This window comes from Schistocerca americana, chromosome 8 (assembly GCF_021461395.2).
Source record: "Schistocerca americana isolate TAMUIC-IGC-003095 chromosome 8, iqSchAmer2.1, whole genome shotgun sequence".
Lineage (NCBI taxonomy): Eukaryota > Metazoa > Arthropoda > Insecta > Orthoptera > Acrididae > Schistocerca > Schistocerca americana.
In genome coordinates, this window is record NC_060126.1 from 482998152 (window position 1) to 483022658 (window position 24507).

Below are 24507 nucleotides of genomic sequence, written 5' to 3' on the forward strand. Positions count from 1 at the left end.
CGAAAGATGCTTTCCATTAGAACATTCTAAACAGGGTACTATCAGTAAAAGGCAGCCTGGGTGGCTGACTAGTGGGATAAAGATATCATGTAGAAAAAAGTGCGAATTATATCAAAATGTCAGAAGTAGTCACAATCAAGTTACAGTAGCCCATTACAAACAGTATAGTAAGAAACTTAAAAATGTCATTAGGAAGGCAAAGAGTATGTGGTACACAAACATAATAATTCACAGGATAAAATTAAAACCATATGGTCAGTCATGAAGCAAGTGTCTGTGGTCAGCAGCATGAGTTCGATGATATAAAGTCAGTACATAGTAAAAATGTTTCTGTTACTGATAAGTGAGATATATGTACAGCATTTAAAATCACTTTCTGAGCATTGCTGGTGAATTAAATAAAAACTTAGTTTCAACAGGGATTCATAGAACTCTCTTGGAAAATACCTTGATGTCTGAAATGCTCTTCTGTGATACTGACAATTGGGAGACTGAGTCAATAATTAAATCACTGAAGACTAAAGACTCTCACAGATATGATGATGGAGTAAGTAGCAGAATATTAAAGTATTGTGCTGCACATGTTGGCCCTGTACTTAGCCAGGTTTGTAATTTTTTCTTTAAGAATGGTCAGTTTCCTGAACAATTAACATACTCAGTAGTAAAGTTGCTTTAAAAAAAGGGAGGAAGGGAGAATGTAGACAATTTCAGACCTATTTCTATGTCATCATTGTTTACTAAAGTTTTTGGAAAGACTGTGTGTGTAAGGATAATTGATCATTTTATTTCACATAATTTGCTATCAAATGTACAATTTGGTTTTAGAAGTGGTGTAACTACTGAAAATGCTACATTCTCTTTTCTCTGTGGGATACTGGATGGATTAAACAAAAGATTCTGAATGCTAGGCATCTTTCTCGTTTTAATTAAGGCGTTTGATTGTGTTGATCATGAAATATTGCTCCAGAAATTGGACCATTGTGGAATATGGGGAGTAGTTCACAATTGGTTCACCTCTTACTTTAATAACAGACAGCAAGAGGTCATTCTCCACAGTGTTGAGAATGGCTAAGATGTAGCATCTGAGTGGGGGATAGTTAAATGGGTGTTGCCTAAGGGATCGGTGCTGGGGCCGTTCCTGTTCCTTATTTGTAAAAATAATATGCCCTCTAGTATTATGGGTGTTTCTAAAATATTTCTGTTTGCTGATGACACTAGCTTGATAGTAAAGGATGCGTGCAATGTTGGCACTGTTTCAAATGCTGCACTTCAGGACATAAGTTCTTGGCTTGTAGAAAATAAACTAACGCTAAACCACAGTAAGACTCAGTTTATACAGTTTCTAACAAAAAATTCAACAAAATCTGACTTTAGTTTTACAGAATGGGAATATGATTAGCGAAACCGAGCAGTTCAAATTTCTAGATGTTACATTAGATAGTAAACTATCGTGGAAAGACCACTTTCAGAATCTTGTTCAAAGACTTAATGCTGCCATTTTTACTGTTCGAATGATATCTGAGGTGATAGTTCGACATGAAAAATAGTCTACTTTGCTTATTTTCATTCGATTATGACACATGGTATTATATCTTGAGGTAACTCATCCCAGTCTCAAAGGATATTTTTGGCTCAGAAACAGGCGGTTCAAGCAATAAGTGGTATAAGTTCACTAACCTCTTGTCGACCCCTGTTCAGTAGATATTCTTTACTGTTGTTTTTTTTTGTTATCAATATCAGCTTATTCCCAAGAATTAGCAGCTTTCAATCAGTTAATACTAGGCAGAAATCCAGTTTGTATTTGGATTACACATCCTTGACTCTTGTGCAGAAAGGGACGCAATGTACTGCTGCTTCCATTTTTAATAAGCTACCACAAGAATTCAAAAATCTTAGCTGTAATCAGCATGCTTTCAAATCCAAACTTAAGTGTTTTGCTCATGGGTCACCCCTTCTATTCTGTCCTTGAAAAATTAAGCTGATTTCTGGGTTTTATTGATGATTGTTTTTACTTAAAATTGTGGCTTTTTATGGGTGTTCATAAACATTTTATTCTATCTGTTACTACTTTTGTGTTGTAATTTCATGTACTCACACATTCCGTGACATTGGAGATTTGCTCCTCAGTGCGGTCCTACAGAACTGCATGTGCAAAATAAAAATAAAAAATAAATAAAAAAAATGGCCTTTGTCTAAAATAGACACACACACACACACACACACACACACACACACACACACACATGACCACAGTCTCTGGCAGCTGGACCCAGACAGTGAGCAGAGTCACATTGTGAGAGAGGCAACTGGGTGGGGGTACGGAGGAGGCTGGGGCAGGGAGGAGCAGGGATAGCAGGGTAGAGGTGGGGGATGGAGAAATGCTACTGGAAGTGTTTAGGGACGAGGTGGAGAGTGGGGCAGATAGGTGCAGTTGGGAAGTTAGACAGAGGGTGAGGGAGAGATGGTAGTGGAGGAGGAGAGAAGTAAGAAGATGGGTGCATTGGTGGAATAGAGGGCCATGTAGTGCTGGAATGGGAACAGGGAAGGGGGCTACATGGGTGAGGACAATGACTAACGAAGCTTGAGGCCAGGAGGGTTATGGGAACATAGGATATATTGCAGGGAGAGTTCCCATCTACACAATTCAGAATACCTGGTGCTTGTGGGAAGGATCCAGATGGCACAGGCTGTGAAGCAGGCATTGAAATGAAGGATGTTGTGTTGGGCAGCATGCTTGGCAACACGTTGGTGCAGTTGTTTCTTGGCCACAATTTGTCAGTGGCCATTCATGAGGACAGACGGCTTGTTGGTTGTCATGCCCAGTAGAATGCAGCACAGTGATTGCAGCTTTGCTTGCCCCCAGGGGCTCAGCATTCATTTGCTGAGTAAGGGCTTGGCGACCCCGGGGTCCTGAGCTGGGGACTGGTCAGTGCCGCCAGTCTCCTGTCACCGTAATCCCCGGACATGCTTCAGCGACCACCGTATGGTGCGGCGGTGGAATGTTGTGTGCTGCGGGGAATGGTAATCTTGGCTTGACCACTTGGATTGCGAGGAAGGTAAACATCTATAAAAAAACCTCAATCTCAAGGTGTGCTGCGCGCCTATAAGATGCATGGCTGTTGGGGTGGAACAGTCGCAAGTGGGCAACCTCTGGGGCACCTGCCGCACCCCAGTTGTATTAGGCTTACCTAGGCATGCGGGGCTCTGTCTAGGTGGACTTCTAGTTCCCTAGCTGTTCGTGGGACCGAGATGGATCCTTCGAAATCCTCTTTTCCTCCTCCCAGCGGAAAGGGTGGGCCGCTGGAAGGTTCTAACACCCAGTCTCTGAAGAGGTCTCGTGCAGTCAGTCCCCCTGACTGCAGCACATCTTTGACCAATCAAGTCTTTAGTAACAGAATGCATTCTGGTAATCAGAACGAGTTTCTCATTGTAAAACGGAAGGAGGGTAGTTTTGAGAAGGTTTCGCCCTTCTGTATACAAAAGGGTTTGGAGGGCATCTGTGGCTCCTTAAAATCAGTGAAGCGTTTGCGTAATGGGACCTTGCTCGTGGAAACTTCCACTTCCCAGCAAGCAACTAACCTCCAAGCTGCTAAATGCCTTGGGGAGTATGCCATAGACACTGAACTGCACAGCACCTTGAATTATAGCAAAGGTGTTGTGACATGCCGGGATCTAGTCGACATTCCCAAAGACGAACTGCAACGTGAGTGGGCTCCGGAAGGTATCGTTGATGTCCAACATATCATGAAGAGGGTTGATGGCAATCTTGTGAAATCCGACTCCTTTAATCTGACCTTCAGTAGCACGAAACTTCCAGAACATATTAAAGCTGGCTTCCTTCACCTTAGTGTGCGGCCTTATTTCCCGTTCCGAATGTGCTGTTTTAAATTTCAGCGTTTTGGGCATACCACCTTAGGGTGTAAAGGCGAAGCGACTTGTGGCAACTGTGGCAAGGCTGCTCATGAAGGAGTTGGTTGCTTGTCTCTAGGCAGATGTATCAATTGCTCTGGAAACCACCCTGTTTGGAGTAGGGACTGCCGAATATTTTTAGAGGAACGCAAAGTCCGGGAAATAAAAACAACCCAGCGTATCCCCTATGGTGAGGCCAAGAAGATCTATAAGTTGATGCAACCTCCCACATTTGCTACATCTTTTGCATCCCTGGTTCAAAAGCCTTCTCCAAATGCTGATGCCCCAATGCAGACAGAGGTGGTGAGTATTGGTACTAATACCTGCACCTGTCAGTGCACTTGCAATGCAGCCAGTGTTTCAGAGCTGGTAGCCCCTACTCGAACAGCAGACAAGGGTACAGTGGCGAACTTGGGCCAGCCCCTGACGCCTCCAACAGCTGAGGCAGTTCTGAGGCCCAGTACGGCCATTACCACTGCCACATCGGCTCCCCCAAAGCCCACCAAACCGTAGAAAGCTCCCGTACAGCAGCAACAGCAGGCCCAATCCCGTGGTAAACCGTCTGACCATGTGGATGTTGTTTTACGTGAGGCTTCATATGACTCTTCCCCAGAGTTGATGGAATCCAACGTATGTGTGGGGAAATCATCTCGCCCCACGCCTGCCCCTCCACCTGCTGTGGTCTCCCCGCCCCGTCGGAGAGACAGGATGAAGGTGCTACCCCCATCATAGATGGCACCCATACTTCAGTGTAACTTGCAAGGGTTCAGGGTGCATGTGGAGGAACTTCGTCTACTCTCTCAGGGTAGACCACTGTGTCTCTGTCTCCAGGAGACTTATTTCCATCCCTCATACTCCCCTGAACTACGAGGCTATACACTCCACAAAAAGGACGACCTGCGTGGAGAGAGAGCTAGAGGAGGCATAGGTATTTTTGTCAGGACGGACTACCACTCCTCGCCTCTCTCGCTTACAACACCTTTACAGGCCATCGCTGTGTCTGTGCACATGCATCATCCATTGTCTGTCTGTTCACTTTAATTGCCCCCACATGATGCACTTGATGAAGTGTCCTTCACCGACCTTCTTACACAGCTCCCCCAGCCATTCATTATTTGTGGTGATTTTAATGCCCACAATGTGCTTTGGGGCTCTGCACTTACCTGCCCCAGGGGTAGAGCAATTGAGAAGCTTCTCCTGTCATGCTGTGCCTACTTGATCAATGGAGGACAGAGTACTCATTTCTGTACAGCGACTGGGTCGTTCTCTGCCATTGATCTCTTGCTTTGCTCTCCAGCTCTTGCCACCAGTGCTCACTGGGAAGTAGTTGCTGACTTGCACGGCAGTGATCATTTCCCAATCTGGATTCACCTGCCAGTTGGCGTGGGCCCCGAAAGGAGACCACCATGATGGGTGCTCAGTGGAGCTGACTGGACACTTTATAGCCAGTTGGCCCAATTCGAACACTGTGCGAATGTTGAGGTGTGGGTAGATCATATTACCAAAACAGTCCACCACACCACTGCAGCATCCCTTCCACAGTCCACAGGCCACCGGAAGAGGCCACCTGTGCCTTGGTGGAGTGCCAAATGCCGCTCTGCAATCAGGACCAGGCGTGCAGCTCTGCGTCGGTTCAAGTGTCGGCCGACTGCTGAGAATCTTGCAGCCTTTCGGGTGGCGAGGGCAAGATGTCACTGCATTATTCGTGAGAGCAAGAAGAGGTCATGGCAACAGTTCCTGAACACCATTAATCGTTCCACCAAAAGTTTCATTGTGTGGGAGACCATCAGGAGAATTTCTGGCAGAGGAGGGAGGTGCCCCATGGCTGCTGTAAGAATAACGGCACTCTCCACACGGATCCGCGACACATTGCCCAGACTATGGCAGCGTATTTTGTGACAGTTACTGCAACAATCAGTCAGGATCCAGGTTTCCAGTGCCATAGAGATGTAGTTTGGACTTCCAGTCCACCTCACATTAAGTTTACAATTGCCCATTTTCTATGTGGAAACTGGATTCTGCATTGTCTGCAGCTCATGACACATCCCCTGGTCCCGACAGGATCCATTACAGTATGCTATGGCACCTCACAATGCGCAACAGAAAAATCCTCCTCGCACTTTTTAATGCCATTTGGGCATCGGGTCACTTTCCTGACACATGGCGTGAGGCAGTTTTAATCCCTTTTTTAAAACCTGGGAAAGACCGCATGAGCCCAAGTAGCTACCGTAGTGTTGCCCTCAGTGGTTGCATAGGGAAGACCTTGGAGCGGATGGTCAACCACCGCCTTGTCTGGATGTTAGAATCCCGGCAACTCCTTAGTCGCTTTCAGTGTGGGTTCAGGAGGTTTCGTTCCACCTTCGATAACCTTGCCCTCCTGGAGGTGGCTATACAACAAGCTTTCCTACGCCATCATCACCTTCTAGGTGTATTTTTCGACATCGAGAAGGCCTACAATACCACTTGGAGGCGTCTCAACCTGGAGCAGCTTCATGAATGAGTTTTTCATAGTTGTCTTCCTCTTTTTATTCAGTCTTTCCTCTTGCCACGATATTTTAGATACCGAATTGGTGACATCCTGTCTGATCGCTTTGAGCAGGAGGATGGTGTTCCTCAGGGTAGCGTTTTAAGTGTGACTCTCTTTGCCATCGCTATTAATAGCATTATGTCCATAGTGAAAAGTCCTGTCCAGTGTTCTTTCTTTGTGGATGACTTCTCTTTGTTTTGCTCTTCTTCAAGCCTTGCAACGACAACTCGTCAGTTGCAACTTACGATTGGGCATTTGGATGACTGGGCGCAGAAGAGTGGTTTTAAGTTTTCCACCGAGAAGTCTGTATGTGTTCTTTTTAACCGTTCTCGTTCGATTTTAACCTTTCCTGAGTTGCGGATGAGGGACACTATTCTTACTTTTAAAGACATGGTGAGATTTCTGGGGCTCATTTTTGACTTGAAGCTCACGTGGTTACCTCATCTTAAAGACTTGAAATGGCGGTCGCTACAGGCTTTAAGTATTTTAAAATGTCTTAGCTACAGTACATGGGGAGCTGACAGGACTTGTCTACTCCAGTTTTACAGGGCTTTTGTGCGATCTCAGCTCGATTATGGGTGCATGGTGTATGGGTCTGCGAGGCCTTCTTACTTAAAGATGTTGGACGTTTTGCACCATGAAGGGCTTCAGTTAGCCACTGGGGCATTCCGAACTAGCCCCATACCAAGCCTCTGTGCAGAGGCTGGTGAACCGCCACTTCATATGCGGCGACGGCTACTTACAGTACGCCAGGTGTATAAAACTTTGTCCACCCCATACACACCTGCATACCATACCGTTGCTCAGCCTCCTCTGGCACGGTTATTTCATAACCGGCAACGTGCGACGCAGCCCTATGGGATTCGCGCACAGGATTGCCTCGCTGCAATGTCCATGGCTGGTCTTCGTGTTTTACGTCGCGGTTGGAGCAGATCTCCACCTTGGCTCCTCCGGAGACCCAAACTTATTTTAGATTTGACTAATTTTAAGACAGATAGCACATCAGATTTTACATTCCAATCTCTGGTTTTTAACATTTTAGATGTGCATCACAGTTTCACTGTCGTTTACACTGATGGCTCCAAACAGGAGACTTTCCTTGGCTGTTCTGTAGTGTTCCCTGATCATGTTACCCGGATTCGCCTCCCTGACGAATATACCGTTTTCGCAGCGGAGCTCCACGCGATCCTGAAGGCACTGGAGCGGATGAATCGTGTTCGGGGCATTCGATTTCTCCTCTGCTCCGATTCTCTTAGTGCCTTACAATCATTGCAGAATGTGTACCCAACTGAGGAGATGGTCCAGCTAATATATGACCAACTGTAGATGCTCCAACGACGGGGTAAGGAGGTGTCCTTCTGCTGGGTGCCTGGTCATGTAGGAATATGGGACAATGAACAGAACGATCGGGCTGCCAAGGAGGCCTGCAGAGAGCAGGATGTGGTCCAGTGTCCTATTCCCTTGCAGTGTGTCATTTCTGCACTACACAAGAAGTGCATGGAGTAGTGAGAGGAAGAATGGCTGGCGGTGACGGCCAATAAATTGCGGTTGGTGAAGTCAACAACTCGGCCGTGGCGTACCTCCTTCCGGTTGCTCAGGAGGGAAGAAGTGACCCTCACATATCTTCGGATCGGGCACTGTCCTCTCACACATAGCTTTTTATTACAGCAGGAGGATCCTCCGTTTTGTGATGCTTGTGGTGTGCACATCTCTGTCCGCCACATTTTAACAGACTGCATTTTATACCGTGATGCACAGGCAGAAGCACAAGTTGATGGGGATGTGGCTTATGTTTTAGCTAACGATGAGACTTGTGTGTCTAGGGTTTTTAAGTTTTGTGATGTGTCTGGACTCTGGCCTAAACTTTTAGGCTGGAGGTTTTAGTGTATTGCAGAGTGGCTGACTCCTCCCTTTTTTCCTTGCGGTCAGCCAGCCACTTCCATCTGCTCCATTGTTTTAGCTCCCTCTACCATTTTCATTCTGTGTTGTCCATGTTTTACTGCTGACGCCCTGCTTCATGCCACACTTCGGTGTGGGTGAGCACATATTTTTCAATGATTGTTCCCCGTGTTTTATGTTCCATTTTATATAACTGTTTTGAGTTTTTTTCTTGACACACCCGTCTCACTATGTTACTGAACGGGCGCTGAAGACCTTGCTGTCGTGCGCTCAAAAAACCCCTCTGCTACTACTACTGCAGCTTTGCTTGTAGATCACATGACTGGTTTTACAGGTAGCCCTGCCTTTGATACGATAGCTGATGTCTGTGACCAATCTGTAGTAGGTGGTGATGGGAGGATGTATAGGACAGGTCTTGCATCTAGGTCTATTACAGGGATATTAGCCATAAGGCAAGGGGTTGGGGCAGGGGTTGTGTTGGGGATTGGTGGATGTTGTGGGAGGCATTGGGAAGAATAGTGGATAGCACATTTCTCATTTCAGAGCATGGCGAGAAGTAGTCGAAATCCTGGCGGAGAATGTAATTTAGTTGCTTCAGTCCTGGGTGGTTCTGAGTCACAAGGGGAAAGCTCCTCTATGGCTGGACGGAGGGCTTTGGGAGGTGATTGGATGATGGGAAAGATAAGGCATCGGAGATCTGTTTTTGTACAATGTTGGGAGGATAATTACGATCTGTAAAGGCCTCAGTGAGACCCTCAGTATCCTTTTCATTATATTGTTACATTGCATCCTGGATTTTCCAGTGGCTGATTTTGCCTGACAGCTTTTTTTCCATCATAACACAGTGCTGTTTTCCTTTGTTACTATTTTCTAATGCATTACTATACTCAGTGTCCATCTTTCTTTCTTTTTCTTTCCTGTGTATCTCTTGTTGCCTTACAAACCAAACTGCATGCTCAACCATCTTGGCTGCACACAACAGACAGCTACAAGACCATGCTGATTGTTGGTGCAGCACTTCATGTCTCACATTACTCCTGCCACTATCATTAATCCTATACATTCACATTGATCACTCTCCCTATGTCATCCTTGCATTGCATGTTATTTCCTCCACCTTTTCTCTCCCACACGAACTTGTAACTCATCCTACCAACCCCTCCTCACCCCTCATTCCTTCCCCTCTGTATTCCAGTTTCACCTAATCTAGTCACATCTGCTGTCCCCCTTCTTCACACTTATCCAACCAAAGACCTGCAACCCACATCACAAATATTTTTGTTTTTTCTTATTGTGACTTCACACCAATTTCAGTTGGTTTTCATGTTTACCTGTCAGCCTACTCCCTCAGATTTCATCTTGTTCCCCCCTTATTTCATTCATTTCATCCTTTTTGTAGTTTTTACCACATGTTTAAGTATATTTTTGCAAATTTTTGGATGCAATTGTACCTTTCTTAATGTATTTTACTCATTTTTTCCACCACTATGGATCCTTGCTCCTTACATCTGTATCAACACAGAAATATTTCCTTATCACTAACCAGAACTCAGTCCCACATACGAGGTGTGATTGGAAAGTTTTAAGAATGGATCCGCTACTGCTTACTGGTATGGTGAGCAGGTACACAGAGGGTGGGGAGTGAGTCATTGCCTTGTCCTTGAACGCCCTCTGACAGGAAACTGTGTTTCCTTTATTCAGTTCATTGTGGCAGCTGGTTGAGTGCGAGTCTGTTAGGGCTTGTTGCCAGATTCTGTCTGCGTGAAAATGGATGTAAAAACGGAGCAACAAGTTTGTGTGAAATTTTGTTTTAAACTGAGAAATCAGCTTCTGAGACTTACGGTCTATTAAAAACAGCATTTGGAGATAATTGCATGATCCAGTCAAATATTTCTGTGTGGTTCAACAGATTTAAAAACGGCCACAAATCATTTGAAGATGAACCCCGGTCCGGCCGTCCTTCCACCTCAAAAATGAATGAAAATGTTGTGAAAGTTTGCAACTTAGTGTGGTCTGATTGTAGACTTACAATTAGGAAGATGGTTGAAAACCTAATTTAAGTTTCTATGCAGTTCAGTCAATTTTAACTGAAGATCTGAACATGCGTTGAGTGTCCACAAAATTCATTCAAAAAGTGTTATCATGTGACCAGAGACAATACCAACTTTAAGTATGCCTAGAACTGATTAATTGGACTAAAAATGACCCAGATGTGTTAAATGGGGTAATTACAGGTGATCAATCATGGATATGATCCTAAAACCAAAGTGCAGTCTTCATAGTGGAGGACTCCAGGTTCACCACGACCAAAAACCCACGGCAAAGTTGATCGAAGGTGAAGACAACGTTGGTGATTTTTTTTTATTCTACCAGTATTGCGCATCACTAATTTATCCCTGGAGGACAGACAATTAACCAGGAATACTACAAATGTGTCCTTGAGTGTTTGCATGAAAAGGTGTGGAAGAAAAGGCATTGTGGAAAATCATGAGTTGGGTGCTACAACATGGCAATGCCCTGGCTCATTGTGCCTTCTCCATCGTTGAATTTTTGACCAAATTCAGAATTGCTGTTCTTCCACAAGCGCCATAATCCCCTGATTTGGCGCCTGCACACTTCTACCTGTTTCCTAAACTGAAATTTTCACTAGAAGGGTAGTGCTTTGACTCAACTGAAGACATCCTAGCAAATACGGAGAGTGCCCTTAACACACTTCAGGAAAAAAAATTCCAAGAATGTTTCCAAAAGTGGAAACACCATTGGAGTCTGTGTGTTCAGTCAGAAAGGGGCTATTTTGAAGGAGATGCATCACAGTAGCATGTAAGTACCACCATTATATGATTACAAGCCCATTCTTAAAACTTTCGAATCACACCTCATACTGTTCCTACATTGCTGCTTGACTCATGGGATCCCCACGAATGGCCTTACCATTAAGTTACACATCTCCGTCTGCCACGTTCCTTCCACAATGACCTCCTCCTGTTCAGATTCTACCAATCCTTATCCCTCAGCAACACAGTCCTGCAAAACCATATCAGTCATGTCCAATCCTCCTTGCAGTACCTTTTCTTCATCTGTAAAAATCTCCTGCTATGCAATCCCAAATTCCTGGATTCACACATTGAAAGTCTTGCCCTCCAGGAACTAGAGCAACATGCACAACACCACCTCAAAAAACTCTCCAACCTGCTCACTTGCTACTCCCACCTTGGACTACCACCATCCACCACCTCTACAACAACCTTCATACCTCCCCCTCATCCCCTCAAAGCTGACGAACACTGTCTCACAGACTCATTACATTTACCCCAAGCTTGAAAACTGACTCCCACCATCACACGGAATCCAAAACCTAAACAGACCTGAAACACAGTCATGAACCTTCCCACCAAAGGCCTTACCCCACAGAAGTATCAGTCCTTTCCAAGGGCCTCACATTTTGCCCCACTCACATGCAGCACTTGTTAAAGACCTTCTCTCCCTCTCCCGGTCCCTACAGTGGAAATACTTTTTCACCACCAATCTGAGCAATCAGACTCAACCAAAGAGCAATGTTGAAGCCTGCCTGACTCAGTTCACTACTCCATCCAACCGTGATCCACCCCCACTGCCTACAAATCACCCCCTGTTAACTTTCCAGAATTTCCTAACCTCGAACCTTGCCCCACCATCATTCCTCAAATCCTTACATCTGCCGAAATATTCGCAATCCACCACCTGGAAACTGATCACAGCCTTATAATCCTACCTGCTGACAAAGGCTCCACCACTTTTGTTTTGAACTGCAAGGATTACCGGGGCAGAAGGACTCAGCCAGTTGTCAGATTCATCCACCTACAAACCTTGCCACAGTGACTCCATTCCAGGAATCCAGCAGGATCTCCAGTCTCTCCTCAAATCCTTAGGCTCATTCCACAACCTCTCTCTAGAGTCCATCTCTCTCCTCACCCCCTACTATTCCCCACACTCTTACCGAGCGAGGTGGCGCAGTGGCTAGCACACTGGACTCGCGTTCGGGAGGACGACGGTTCAATCCCGCATCCGGCCATCCTGATTTAGGTTTTCCGTGATTTCCCTAAATCGCTCCAGGCAAATGCCGGGATGGTTCCTTTGAAAGGGCACAGCTGACTTCCTTCCTCTTCCTTCCCTAATCCGATGAGACCGATGACCTCGCTGTCTGGTCTCCTCCCCCAAAAACAACCCAACAACTCCCCACAATCTTACATTCTACATGCTTCCTAAAGCCCATAAACCCAACCACCCAGGATGCCCCATTGTGTCTGGTTACTGTGCCCCCACTGAGAGAATCTCTGCTCTCATACACGAACACCTTCAATTTATAAACTGCAACCATTTCCTCTACTGACTCTCCTAAGTTACTCTTCCTTTACAACACAGTGCCCTGCTTGTCACTATTCACAGCATCTCCCTTTACACCAACATCCTTAATGCCCATGGCCTTACTGCTATTGAACACAACCTTTCTCAATGCCCAATGGATTCCAAGCCAACCACCTACTTCCTAGTCGCTGTGACCAACTACATCCTCACCCAAAATTACTTCTCCTTTGAAGGAATTACCTACAAACAATCCAGGGTATGGCTATGGACACCTGCATGGCACCACCCTATGCCAACCTTTTCATGGGCCATCAAGATGAATCCTTCCTAAATACCCAGAATCTCAAACATCCAACTGTCTCAGATTCATTGATGACATCTGTGTGATTTGTGATCCGAATCGAGGGTGAGGTCAACCTATTCACATTCCTCCAGAACCTCAACACCTTCTCACCCATTTTCTTCAGTTGGTCCTTCCATACAGCCTAGCCTCCCGTGGCCGTTGCACCTGTGGTGACGAGTGGTTCCTCTCGAAATATACCAAGGGCCTCACTGAGGCCTTTACAGATCATAATTACTCTCCCAGCTTTGCACAAAACAGATATCCCTGCCTCACCTTTCCAGTCACCTAACACCTCCCAAAGCCCCACCATCCAGCCACAGACGAGCCAACCAGAACTGGAGCAACTGAATTACATTCTCCACCAGGGTTTCGACTACCTCTTGTTGTGCCCTGAAACGCGAAATGTCCTATCCACCACTATCCTACCCATTCATCCCATGGTGGTATTCAAACGCTCACAGAACCTACACAATATCCTCATCCATCTTTACACAACCCCTGCTCCCAACCCCTTGCCTCATGGCTCATATCCCTGTAACAGACCTAGATGCAAGACCTATTCCATACATCCTCCCACCACTACCTGCTACAGTCTGGTCACAAAGATCACCTATCCCATCAAAGGCAGGGCTATCTGTGAAACCAGCCATGTAATCTACAAGCTAAGCTGCAACCACTGTGCTGCCTTCTATGTGGGCATGACAGACAACCAACAAGCTGTCTGTCCACATGAGTGACCACTGACAAAATGTGACCAAGAAACAACTGGACTACCCTATTGCTGAGCACACCACCCAACATGGTGTCCTTCATTTAAATGACTGCTTCACACTCTGTTCCATCTGGATCCTTCCCATAAACACTAGCTTTTCTGAATTGTGCAGGTGGGAACTCTCCCTGCAATATATCCTACGTTCTCACAACCCTCCTGGCCTCAACCTTCATTAGTCATTGTCCTCAACCATATAGCCCCTTCTAGTTCCCATTCCAGCATTACATGGCCCTACCACTGATCTAATCTTTTACTTCTCTCCTTTTCCCATACCCCATTCCAGCATTACATGGCCCTACCACTGATCTAATCTTTTACTTCTCTCCTTTTCCCATACCCTCCGTCTAATGTCCCAACTGAATCTAGCTGCTCCTCTCTCCATTTCGTCCCTGCACGCTACCAGCATCACTTTACCATCCCCCACCCCTACCCTGCTATCCCTCCCCCTCCCTGCTGCAGCTACCTCCTCCTCCTTACCCGCACCCCCACGCCTCTCCCATAATGCGCTGCTGCTCGAAGTCTGGCTCCAACTGCTAGAGATGTGGTCGTGTGTGTGTGTGTGTGTGTGTGTGTGTGTGTGTGTGTGCGTGCGTGCGTGTGTGTTGTTGTCTGTTTTTGACAAAGGCCTTGTTGACCAAAAGCTAATTTTCCAACAGTCCTTTTGGTGTGCTTTTCTGCGAATCAGCATCTCCGCTACATGGTGAGTAGCAACTATCCTTTTCATTATATTATTACATTCCATCCTGGATTTTCCATTGTTTGTGTTTGCTGTGTCTTTATTTCCCAAGATATGCACAGTTGTTCCACAACAGAATTGTTGTAAGTTTTTTCCCTCAAGCTATTTACTGTGGGCTCATGAAAAAATTTATTACTCCTTGTTACAGTTAAAGAGGAAAAAAGTTATCCCAACAGAGCTGCTGTATAATAAGTGGGGAGGATTATGTCTGAACCATAATGCCTTGAAGGTGATGCTGGAAATAGGAGAGTTCACTGATGATGAAGTAGATGTTTTGAAATTTGTGGCAATTGCAGCTGGCCATCTCACACATGTACGTTATGAACAATGCATCATAATAAAATTATGTGAAATCTTTTCAAATATTTATTTTAAATGTTTCTTTTTGCAGAACCTGAAACAAACAATGATAGTCATATGTGAAATACTGACTGAAGAACCTGAAGGTGGGTCAGCTATGATTCCATTCTCAACATTTTGTGACCTTTATACATATCTTGCAAAAAAAGACTGTGGGCCACCATCTGCCCATAAACCTGATGTCAAGGAAACAATTCAAGCAGAAGAGGAATCAGAGGAAACTGAAGCTGAAGACAAATTACACAAACAACATGCAGAGGACATAATCACCGATATTGTAGGAACTGTTGTATCTGTTCCAGGAGATGAAGAACAAACAACAGAAAATGTTACTGGAGCAGATGTTCAAGGAGAAGGTGAGCAGGAACAGAGCCCAGAGTTATCAGAAACAACCATTGGTGAAATGCAAATGTCTGGCAGTAAAGATCTTGAAGATACAGCAGAAGTTCATGAAGAGAGTGTTCACATAACAGAAACAAAAGGAGAAAATGGTATGGATAATATGCATCCAGATAAAGAAAGCAGTCCTGTAGAAGTTGAGAGGACTACTTCAGTGAAATTTAAGGAACCGGTACATGCAGGCAGTATAAACACAGAGGAAGACGTTTCATTATTATCTGGTGAGTCCAGTCCTGCCACAGTGCCAGAAGAAAAGAGTTCTGAACCAGAAGAAAAGAGTTCTGAACCAGAAGAAAAGAGTTCTGAACCAGAAGAAAAAAGTTCTGAAAAGATTGCAAAAGAAACTGTTAAAGAAGTTGTACGTAGAGCAGAAGTTGCTGCTGAAGCAAATCAAGCCGAAATTACAGCTGCCCAATTTGTGATTAAGGTTAAGTCAGAAACAGTGTCAAGGAAAGTTCGTACGCAACGGAAAGCACCCAAGAAGACACTGAAACCCTCCCACATGCATCATGAAGTAGCTGGCATTGGGCCTCCAGTCTCAGATGAACAAATAGACAAAGTTATTACATATTTGCATTACTGGTCTGCACGACAAGAAGGAATGATTATGCCACGCAACATAAATCATTTCCTTTGCCCATCACTTGATCCTCCTCCACCTCCAGAATTTATAGAGGCATCGCTACCAACGTGCATCTGTGGCATAGGAAATCCAATGGCCTCCGAGTGCCACTGCACAGCTGCTTCTGACAACTAATCAATTTAAAACCATCAGTGTTTGTGGGCATGTGCATGCTCACCAGTAATTGCTTCTAACAGTGCTTTTTACCAGTGATATTGTCATTTCAGTACTGTAGTTCTTCAAAAGTTCTTCAACTGCTGTTTCACTAGCAATTTTATAGTAAATGTGTTAAGCTTTGGTAGATTGATCATAAGGGTCTGAAGCTCACCATTGCCTTTGACTGCTGATCATACACCCAGCACAATATTGACCACAATGCTCATCACCTCCTACAAACTTAAGCAAATTATCTTTCATTATTTTCAAATAATTTACACAGTGATTAGCTTTTTGCTATTACATGTACAACAAAAGAACCTAAGGTAATAAATAGCCTGATATTCAACAGAGAGTCCCTCTTTAAAAATTTTTTGGATGTAACTGCTTGCAGCAAAACAATGTTTGAATTTTACACCAAATCACACACGTCAACAGTGTTTACCATTTTGCCAGCTGGATCATGTTTCTATGCCTTCAACTTCTGCTCTATGGTGTATTACCAGTAAATTTTACTCTCACTTAAGAAAAATAGTGGCTTGCTGTTTGTCCACAGTAAGAAGACAGTTTTTACTGGTGTTAACTGTGGAGAAGAAAATCGGCACTAGTTGGAAAATATTCATTTGTCTCCAAGCACTGCCAGTGTTTCTGCATGTATCACCTCTGCTTCCATGTAAGCACAAAACGGGGGAAATTGTGCCAGCACTCATTGTGTGAAGAAGTTAATGCTACTGTCCCCTCACTGGTTGTCTCCCACTGGCAGTCCTAATGCAGGGGCAAGGCATACCTCCCACAGTTCCCAAAGGGCATCGAGTGAAGGGTAATCATATCATGTCAAACAGTATGTGTGCTAAATCAGGAAATTAAGTCAAGGAGAACAAACATCCAGTATATATGCATAAACTAATTGGCAAGATCCTCATTTCAGGTACCTAAATCATATTCACAGGACTAAGGAGAAAAGTATACTTCAGTCACCTGTTCCAGTAACGTTGCAAAGTGATTTTTAAAGAGCTCAGAATATACTTTTGTATCCTTTTCAGCTTCTGATAGAGCTAAAGAGTGAGACAAATGAGAACATCAGAAAGGATTTCCACATCTACATCCATACTCTGCAAACAAGTGTGAAGTGCATGCAAGTGTGTGCTGTCCATTGTACAATGAATTATAGTTTCCTTTTCATTCCATTTACATATGCAGGATAACTAATTAAATGATTCTGTACACAGTGTAGCTAGACTGATCCTGTCTTCACGGTCTCTGTGGGAGAGCCCTGTAAGGAGCTGTAGTATTACCATAAATTACTCATTTAATACTACTACTTCAAAGGTAGTAAGTAGGCTTTCATGGGTTAGTTGATGTGTTTCTTTAAGTGTCTGACAGTTCAAGTTTTTTTCATAATTTTTCCAAGTCAAACAAACCTTCTATATCACCTGTTAGTTCTCTTTAGTGCAGGTCCTATACCCTTAAGCAGTATTATAGCATAAGACACAAGAGTGTTTTGTTAACAATCTTCTTTTAGACAGACTGCATTTTTCCAGTACTCTATGAATTAACTGGAGTCTGCCAGCTGTTTTATCTGTGAGTGACCCTATGTGATTATTCCATTCCATAGCCTCAAAAATTGTTACACCCAGATATTGGCATAAGTTGACTGATTCCATTTGTGAATCACTGATATTGTAGTAACAGGGTACTACAGTTTTGTGAAGTGCACTATTTTACAGTTATGAACATTTAAAGTAAGCTGCCAATCTTTAGACCACTTAAAAATATTATCAAGATCGCAGTGAATATTTGTCCAGCTTTTTTTCAGGTAGTACTCTGTTAAAAGTATCTGCATCAACTGAAAAAAACCTATGGTTGCTACAAAGGATTTTTATGAATATATTTACATCTAAGATTACTATCAGTATTGTTTGCCAGGTGGTGTTGGTGGTGGTGGTGGTGGTGGTGGAGGAGGAGGATGATTTGGGGCAGGAGACCAAACAGCAAGGTCATCTGTTCAATTGGATTAGGGAAGGAAGTCTGCTATGCCCTTTCAAAGGAACCATCCGGCATTGCCTGAAGTGATTTAGGAAAATCATGGAAAACCTAAACCATGTCTGCCAGGTCATTAATATACAACATGAACAGCAAGGGTCCCAACACACTTCCTTCAGCCACACCTGATGTTACTTCTACATCTGCTGATGCCTCTCCATTTAATGTAACATTGTGTGTGCCAGTTGCCCATCAAAAAACCTTCAGCCCAGTTACAAATTTTGTTTGATAGCCCATGTGACTGTACTTTTGTTAATAAGTGTTAATATGGTAATGACCCAAATGCTTTTTAGAAATAAAACACACTGCGTATACCTTATTGTCTTGATCCATGACATCCAGAAAGTCATGTGAGAAAAATGAGGGTTGGATTTTGTATGTCTTCAGACTCCATGCTGATTGGTGTGGAGGAGGCCGGTCTGTTCATGATAGCTAATTACACCTGAGCTCAGAATATGTTCTAAGATTCAGTAACATATGGGTGCCAGTGATATTGGATGATAGTATTGTGGTCACTTCTACTACCCATGTTGTACATAGGTGTGACCTGTTCTTTCTTCCAGATATTGGGCACACTTTTTTGGACAAGGGATCTATTGAATTTTATGCTTAAAATAGGGATTAATCCAGCTGAAAATTCTGTGTAGAATGTGCCAGGCATTTCATTGGTCCTTCGGGCCTTGTTCAGCTTTGTAAGAGACTGCGACAAAAAAGAGAAAAACAAGAAATCTGCTTAAGGGCATAATGAGGTGTCATCAAGTGTAAATCACAGAATCTGATGGTATTTCCAAAGGGCCCTTGGATCTTTTTCAATTGTAGTGATTAGTGATTTCAGCTATTTCTCAATGACATCAATACTGGTGTCCATATCAGTCACTTTTACAGTTGTGCGAGAGTTAAACTGAGAGAGTACTTTGCACCTTCCTTTCAAAGTAACATTTGGGAACAGTTTAGCATTTCTGATTGTGCTTTTCTACCATCAGTTTTTGTTTCTGTTCCATTCATAAGCATCTGGCACTAACTTAGGTGCTGATGTCAGTCTTTACATATGACCAGAATTTCTTTGGGTTTTGTGAGATAGTCTTCAATAATACTCTGTTCACTGTAATCTTTGGAAGTTTCATCCATTGGACTGTTGACAGCCAAACATGTTTAATTTAGCATTTATCTACATTCCTTTTTTTTTTAAAAGTACACCTACTGTGCAGTAGTCTCTGCTGCTTTACAAAGACTGTATACCACAGTGTGTTTTCTGCCTAAGTTCAAGCCATGTTTCCTCTATGTGCTCCTGCCCAGAATCAAATGTTACAAATCCTTCCTCAACATATGATACTACCACCACTTTATCTAGTTTGTTTCCTTTGCATTTGGGGATGAGTCTGGCGCTGGACAGGAAATAATTCAAAATCTCTGCACAGTATACTGAGTCTTGCTTATCATGTTGACTGCCAGGAAGTGGCAGCTCAGCAGAGCCACCTGCTGTGGCTGCCAGTGGCCACAAGGTAGCCAACATGTTACATAATGTAACATGCAGCATCAGTTTCTGTTTGTGTTTATCTAATCCAATGAATACAATACCTCCATTTTCATTGGATTAGCCTTTAGATGCATATATTTACTTAAAAATCTCACTGCTCTCAGTTTCAACCTTCTGTACCTAGTATTATGCAAGCTCCACTGAATTTTAGGAATACTTCAAACTCTAGGATTTTGTTACAAATGCTTCAGCTGTTGATCACTATAATTTTAAGCACCTCATCTGTTAGAGGGGAAGGGGGAGGGGTGTTTCCTTGGATCTTACACTAACACTTCCTGGTCAATATCTGGACAAGATGAAGAACCACCTAATTTTTAAATAAATAAATAAAAAGAGGGAAAGAAAGAATCTGCTCAGCCTAGCTTATCACAAAACCTTCCATTGATACCATAACAATGGGTATTAGAATGAGAGTTTTATTGAGATTCTGTGGACAAGGCTGATTTTTTCTGTAGCTGGAATGGCTCAAGAATAAACCTAGAGCCCAAACTATGCAGATATGTTAAGAACAAATGAAGATGAAAAATATAGTTCAGGTATAATTCTGCTCCATGACATTTCCATACAAGATGCAGCTGTGTTAATTAAACCTTTTCTTTAGGTTTCCTTGCTGCCATTTCCCTATATAACAACATTCAGTATATACTACTCATCTACACTTGCTTCCCAAACATGTTACACAACAGGCCTCACAACAGATGAAGTGCGTTACACAGGCTCAATTTCAGTGGAAGACAGCACATCGAATGTGTTGGTTACAGGTGTAATACCCAAGTTCTCCTTGTTCCTTGCCTCTCCTGTACAGGACTTCTAGCCATGCCTTTGGCACACTACAAACGGTCAAGTCAGTAGGTGGTCATGGACCCTGTACTGCCTACAGAGGAATCAGTTTCCATTGGAGAGGATAATACTTGAGTACCCTTGGTATTTCTGGTACTTGTGTTTCAGCATTTCATCCAACACACCCATTCAAAGCAGCTTCCAATCATTTGGCAGCTTATGAATAGTAACAAACTCTTTCAGTGACAGATGTTTTTTCTGAATCATAAACAAATAACTTTAAATTAAGCTTGTTGATTCACAAACTGAAGTTATCAATAAAATGATTTTGTATAACAAGAGAGAAACCTTGGATTAGATTTGCCGATTCCCTGAAGCTACTTTGAATTATCTGTCTTTAACTTTTGTTCTGTCGATGTCATGTTCACTAACAAACGAAAAACCAATGGAAAATTCTGACAAATACAGAAAATAAGCAGTGGTGTTGAAGGGGAAATTAAATGTAACACAATGCAACTCATTTATCTACAAATGAAGATGCATAGTGTAGTTCAGTTGCCATTCTGCTCAATGACAATTTCATATAAGATGCTGCTACATAAAATAAATATTTTCTTAATTGTTCAAATTACATTTTGCAGTCTAGATTTTACACTAGGTGACATAGAGTTGAAGTGGTTAGGCACACGGTGTTTCATCTCAAATGAGAAACTGTAAGGCACTGTAACACTGTGTTTGCAGACAAGCAGGAAAAGAAAGTGGCCATGAAAAAAATGTTTCAATCATCATGGTAATTATATAAGAAAATACTCAGCATGTCTCCAGACATCACTACAAAAATCTTTTCTTATCCATATTTGTTTTAATTTCTGAAAAAAAAATAGCCCTCCTAAGTAAAAGGAGGTTACCCAAAACTAATGATTACTTTACAATCATACAAAAGTGAGCATTTGAACACATTGATGATACTGGATAAATAAATTAACAGTTCTATTTCACAGAGCGAGCAGTGTTATGCCAGAACAAATTACAGGATCAGTATGTATGACTGTGATATCCAATATTGTACGGAACTGAGGAAGACCTGAAAGTGGTGAAGTGGTGTACTTCTGGAGCACAGCATTGCACAGAAGAGAAATGTGGGCCATTGGAAATCCAGAGAAGAAACTGGAAGCATCTGGAATGTGGTGCTATTAAAGACTTTTAAAAATAAGTGAATAGGTAAAGTATGAAATGCAGTATTGGTGAGGAAAGGAGTCTCTTGAAGTCCCTTATCAGAAGAAGGAAAACAGTGTATTCAAGGTATACATCTATGTTTGTACTATAATGTGTTATGGAGAAACAGTATAACAGGATGAAAGTAAGGTTTTATGTTTTCCAATGTTAGTTGTTTTTAACTATTGCTTGGTCAGTGACATTGGCAAAGTTTTGCAGCTGATGGTTATTTTGTATTTTACCATTGCCATTTCCATTTATGATGTACTAAGCCCAAATATATTACAACAATAAAGTTTTTAATGCAGCTCAGAGGTGTTCATTGCAACAATGTCAGTCCTGTCATTATCACCAGTTCTCCAAATAAGTTGCTTTCTGTTTTGTCTTCATTATACTACCAGTTTTGGCTTTGGAAGGGGAAAAATTCATATGTAATGCTATACTTAACATTTAAGTGTGATGCAGTCAAGCTGTGCCATCCTAGAGAAGCAGAAAGTAGACCATGTTCTACAGAAAATTGTTATTAGTGCCATGTTAGGGGACTGAACTGTGGCTACAGGTATAACTGGAGGCTGCAATGATCTATTAGGGAGTATTAGTTTTATTCCAAGTAACATAATACTCAATTTTACTGTACTTTCTAAATTTATCTTTTCCACACATAGGAATAAATGTTGACACTGGGCCTGCCAAGACTGAAGTAACTACTTTGTTTTCACGTGGAGAGAAAATGGCAAAAAAAATGTTGCTCATATTTGTAAGGAAATGCAATATGTTACAGCAACACGTAAATTATAGTTCACAACAATTTCACTGAAAGGATTTGTATCAGAGTTGGCTGTCACCACCACAACCTCATTACCACTGATGTCCTTCTGACTGAAGTCCATTTATTCATACATTAATAACCCACTGCTGCCATCAGATACAAATTGTCCAATTATCCTCCTGCAACACCCTATTCATTGCACATCATCAGCCATTTGGCATCAACTGCACGATACAGGTTGCCTCCTGACTACTTTGTGCACTAAGTTGTTCTTATATGAACCTATGTTACTCCTGCATGTTTTCTGTCCTCCTTTACTAGGGTCACTGTGTCTTGTCTATGGTTAACTTAAGGAATCTGCAGAGAAGTTGCTTGGTTTACTTAACATCCACTTATGTGGATATATGCCAACTGTTTCATTTTCATTACAGTCATAAGCATGTCTTTCACGCCATCCTTTTTTAGTGGTTCATGCAAGTTTTTCAGTTCCTCCTAGTAATTAACAAGATGCACCTCTCCACTGCCTGTTGAGGAAGTGTAAGTTTTTGCATGGTTTTTATGAAAACTCTATACCTTTAACTGCCGCAAGTCAAAATTAGTAATACATGCTGATGGTTAACTTTCCGTTCCAGATATTTTACTATATAGCTGCACTGTACCATCAACAAACATACTTCCTTGAAAGCACATACCTACAAACAAATCTGCAGTATAATATTGAGCATTAGTATGTCCTCCCCAAATGCCTCTCTCTTCATGAGCTGCCTAGTAGAATCTTACCTACACTCTTAGATCCACACCTCATGTGTTTCAGGTTCATTGACACTACCTTTGTCATTTGCACAGAGTCCTAGTTCCTCTATAACCTCAAGAATTTTTGTTCAGCTAGTTTCACTAGGGTTCACTAGTGACCTAACATCTTGGACGTTGACATCTGTCTGTTGGAGCTCTGCAACAGCCTTACCCCATCAATGAAACACCAAAAATGCTGCTACTCCGTCCACACCATAAATACCCTTCCCTTCAGTCTTACTGTCTGTGGCTGACATATCTGCTATCACAAGCAACACCTCTCCGGGTACAGTTAACGACATGCCAAGGCTTTCATAGATCGACACTACCCACCAAAAATGGTACATTAAGGGAGATAAGGGAGGGGAGGGGAGGAGAGGAGAGGAGGGGTGAGTTAAGTTTGTCTTTCTTCTAACACTTCTTTAATCCCTGAGAGATGTAATGGGAGTAACGCATAATACGTAAGCAATGGCGGAGAAATGAAAGAAGTTACATGCAACCACAATTGAACTTTTCCACAACCTGAATACATGTTTCATGATTGGACTTATCCAATTTCAGAAAGTTGCCTATAGGTTAAAGGCCTGTTGCATAGTGTGCATGTCCTTTGAACACATGATATCCTTCTCACACAACTTTTATTATTTTGGTTTATCACAGTAACTTATGTCAAACAGTATAATTTTATATTCACCTGTTCTAAACTTGTTCTTGACTTCTTACCCGTAAGGTTAATGCAATATTTTTGCATTACAAATCTGTCTTTGTTTGTGCATATAGTCACATACTGCATGACTGCAAGATTATCACAATGTAACCCATACCTACAATTGTTCTAATTGGTAATCTATTGCCAGAAACAATATATGAGGACAGACAATGAGTGTGGAGAGATACAGCAACTGTTGGAAAGTCATACTCACAGTGAAATGAATACTAAATGCAGAGGCAACCAAATTAAGCTTTTATCACAATTCATTTAGATAACATGCACAAATTTTACTTACAGGAATGGACAACTTCAATCATTCTACAATGGAAACAGTCTTCAGTCTTACCTACCGTCCTTATTTCACTTTGTATCATCCCCACTTTTGGTAGGTTTGTTAATAATCACAAAAACACAATTGAAATCTGAGAACAAAGTTACATGTACTATTGTTACATTTGTTTGTACATAGTGCCATATTTCCGAATACCAGTGTAATTAGGCTATGTTGGTACCCATATTAAAGAATGCTGCAGAAAAGTAAAGACAAAGGTGATGTCATCGAGGGAAATATACAAGAATAACACTGTTAATA

The 24507-nt window shown here is 42.6% G+C and overlaps 1 protein-coding gene across 1 annotated transcript in view; it reads left to right on the forward strand.

The window, feature by feature from the left end:
* The window catches only part of LOC124545303, an 88567-nt gene extending 72048 nt beyond the window's left edge, over positions 1-16519 (forward strand). Inside the window, exons 3-4 of the mRNA XM_047124199.1 lie at positions 14679-14843; positions 14922-16519. Of these exons, the coding sequence (XP_046980155.1) occupies positions 14679-14843; positions 14922-16046 (1290 nt within the window). The 3' untranslated portion in view covers positions 16047-16519. The remainder of the gene's footprint in view (positions 1-14678; positions 14844-14921) is intronic.
* Positions 16520-24507: the final 7988 nt, after the last annotated feature.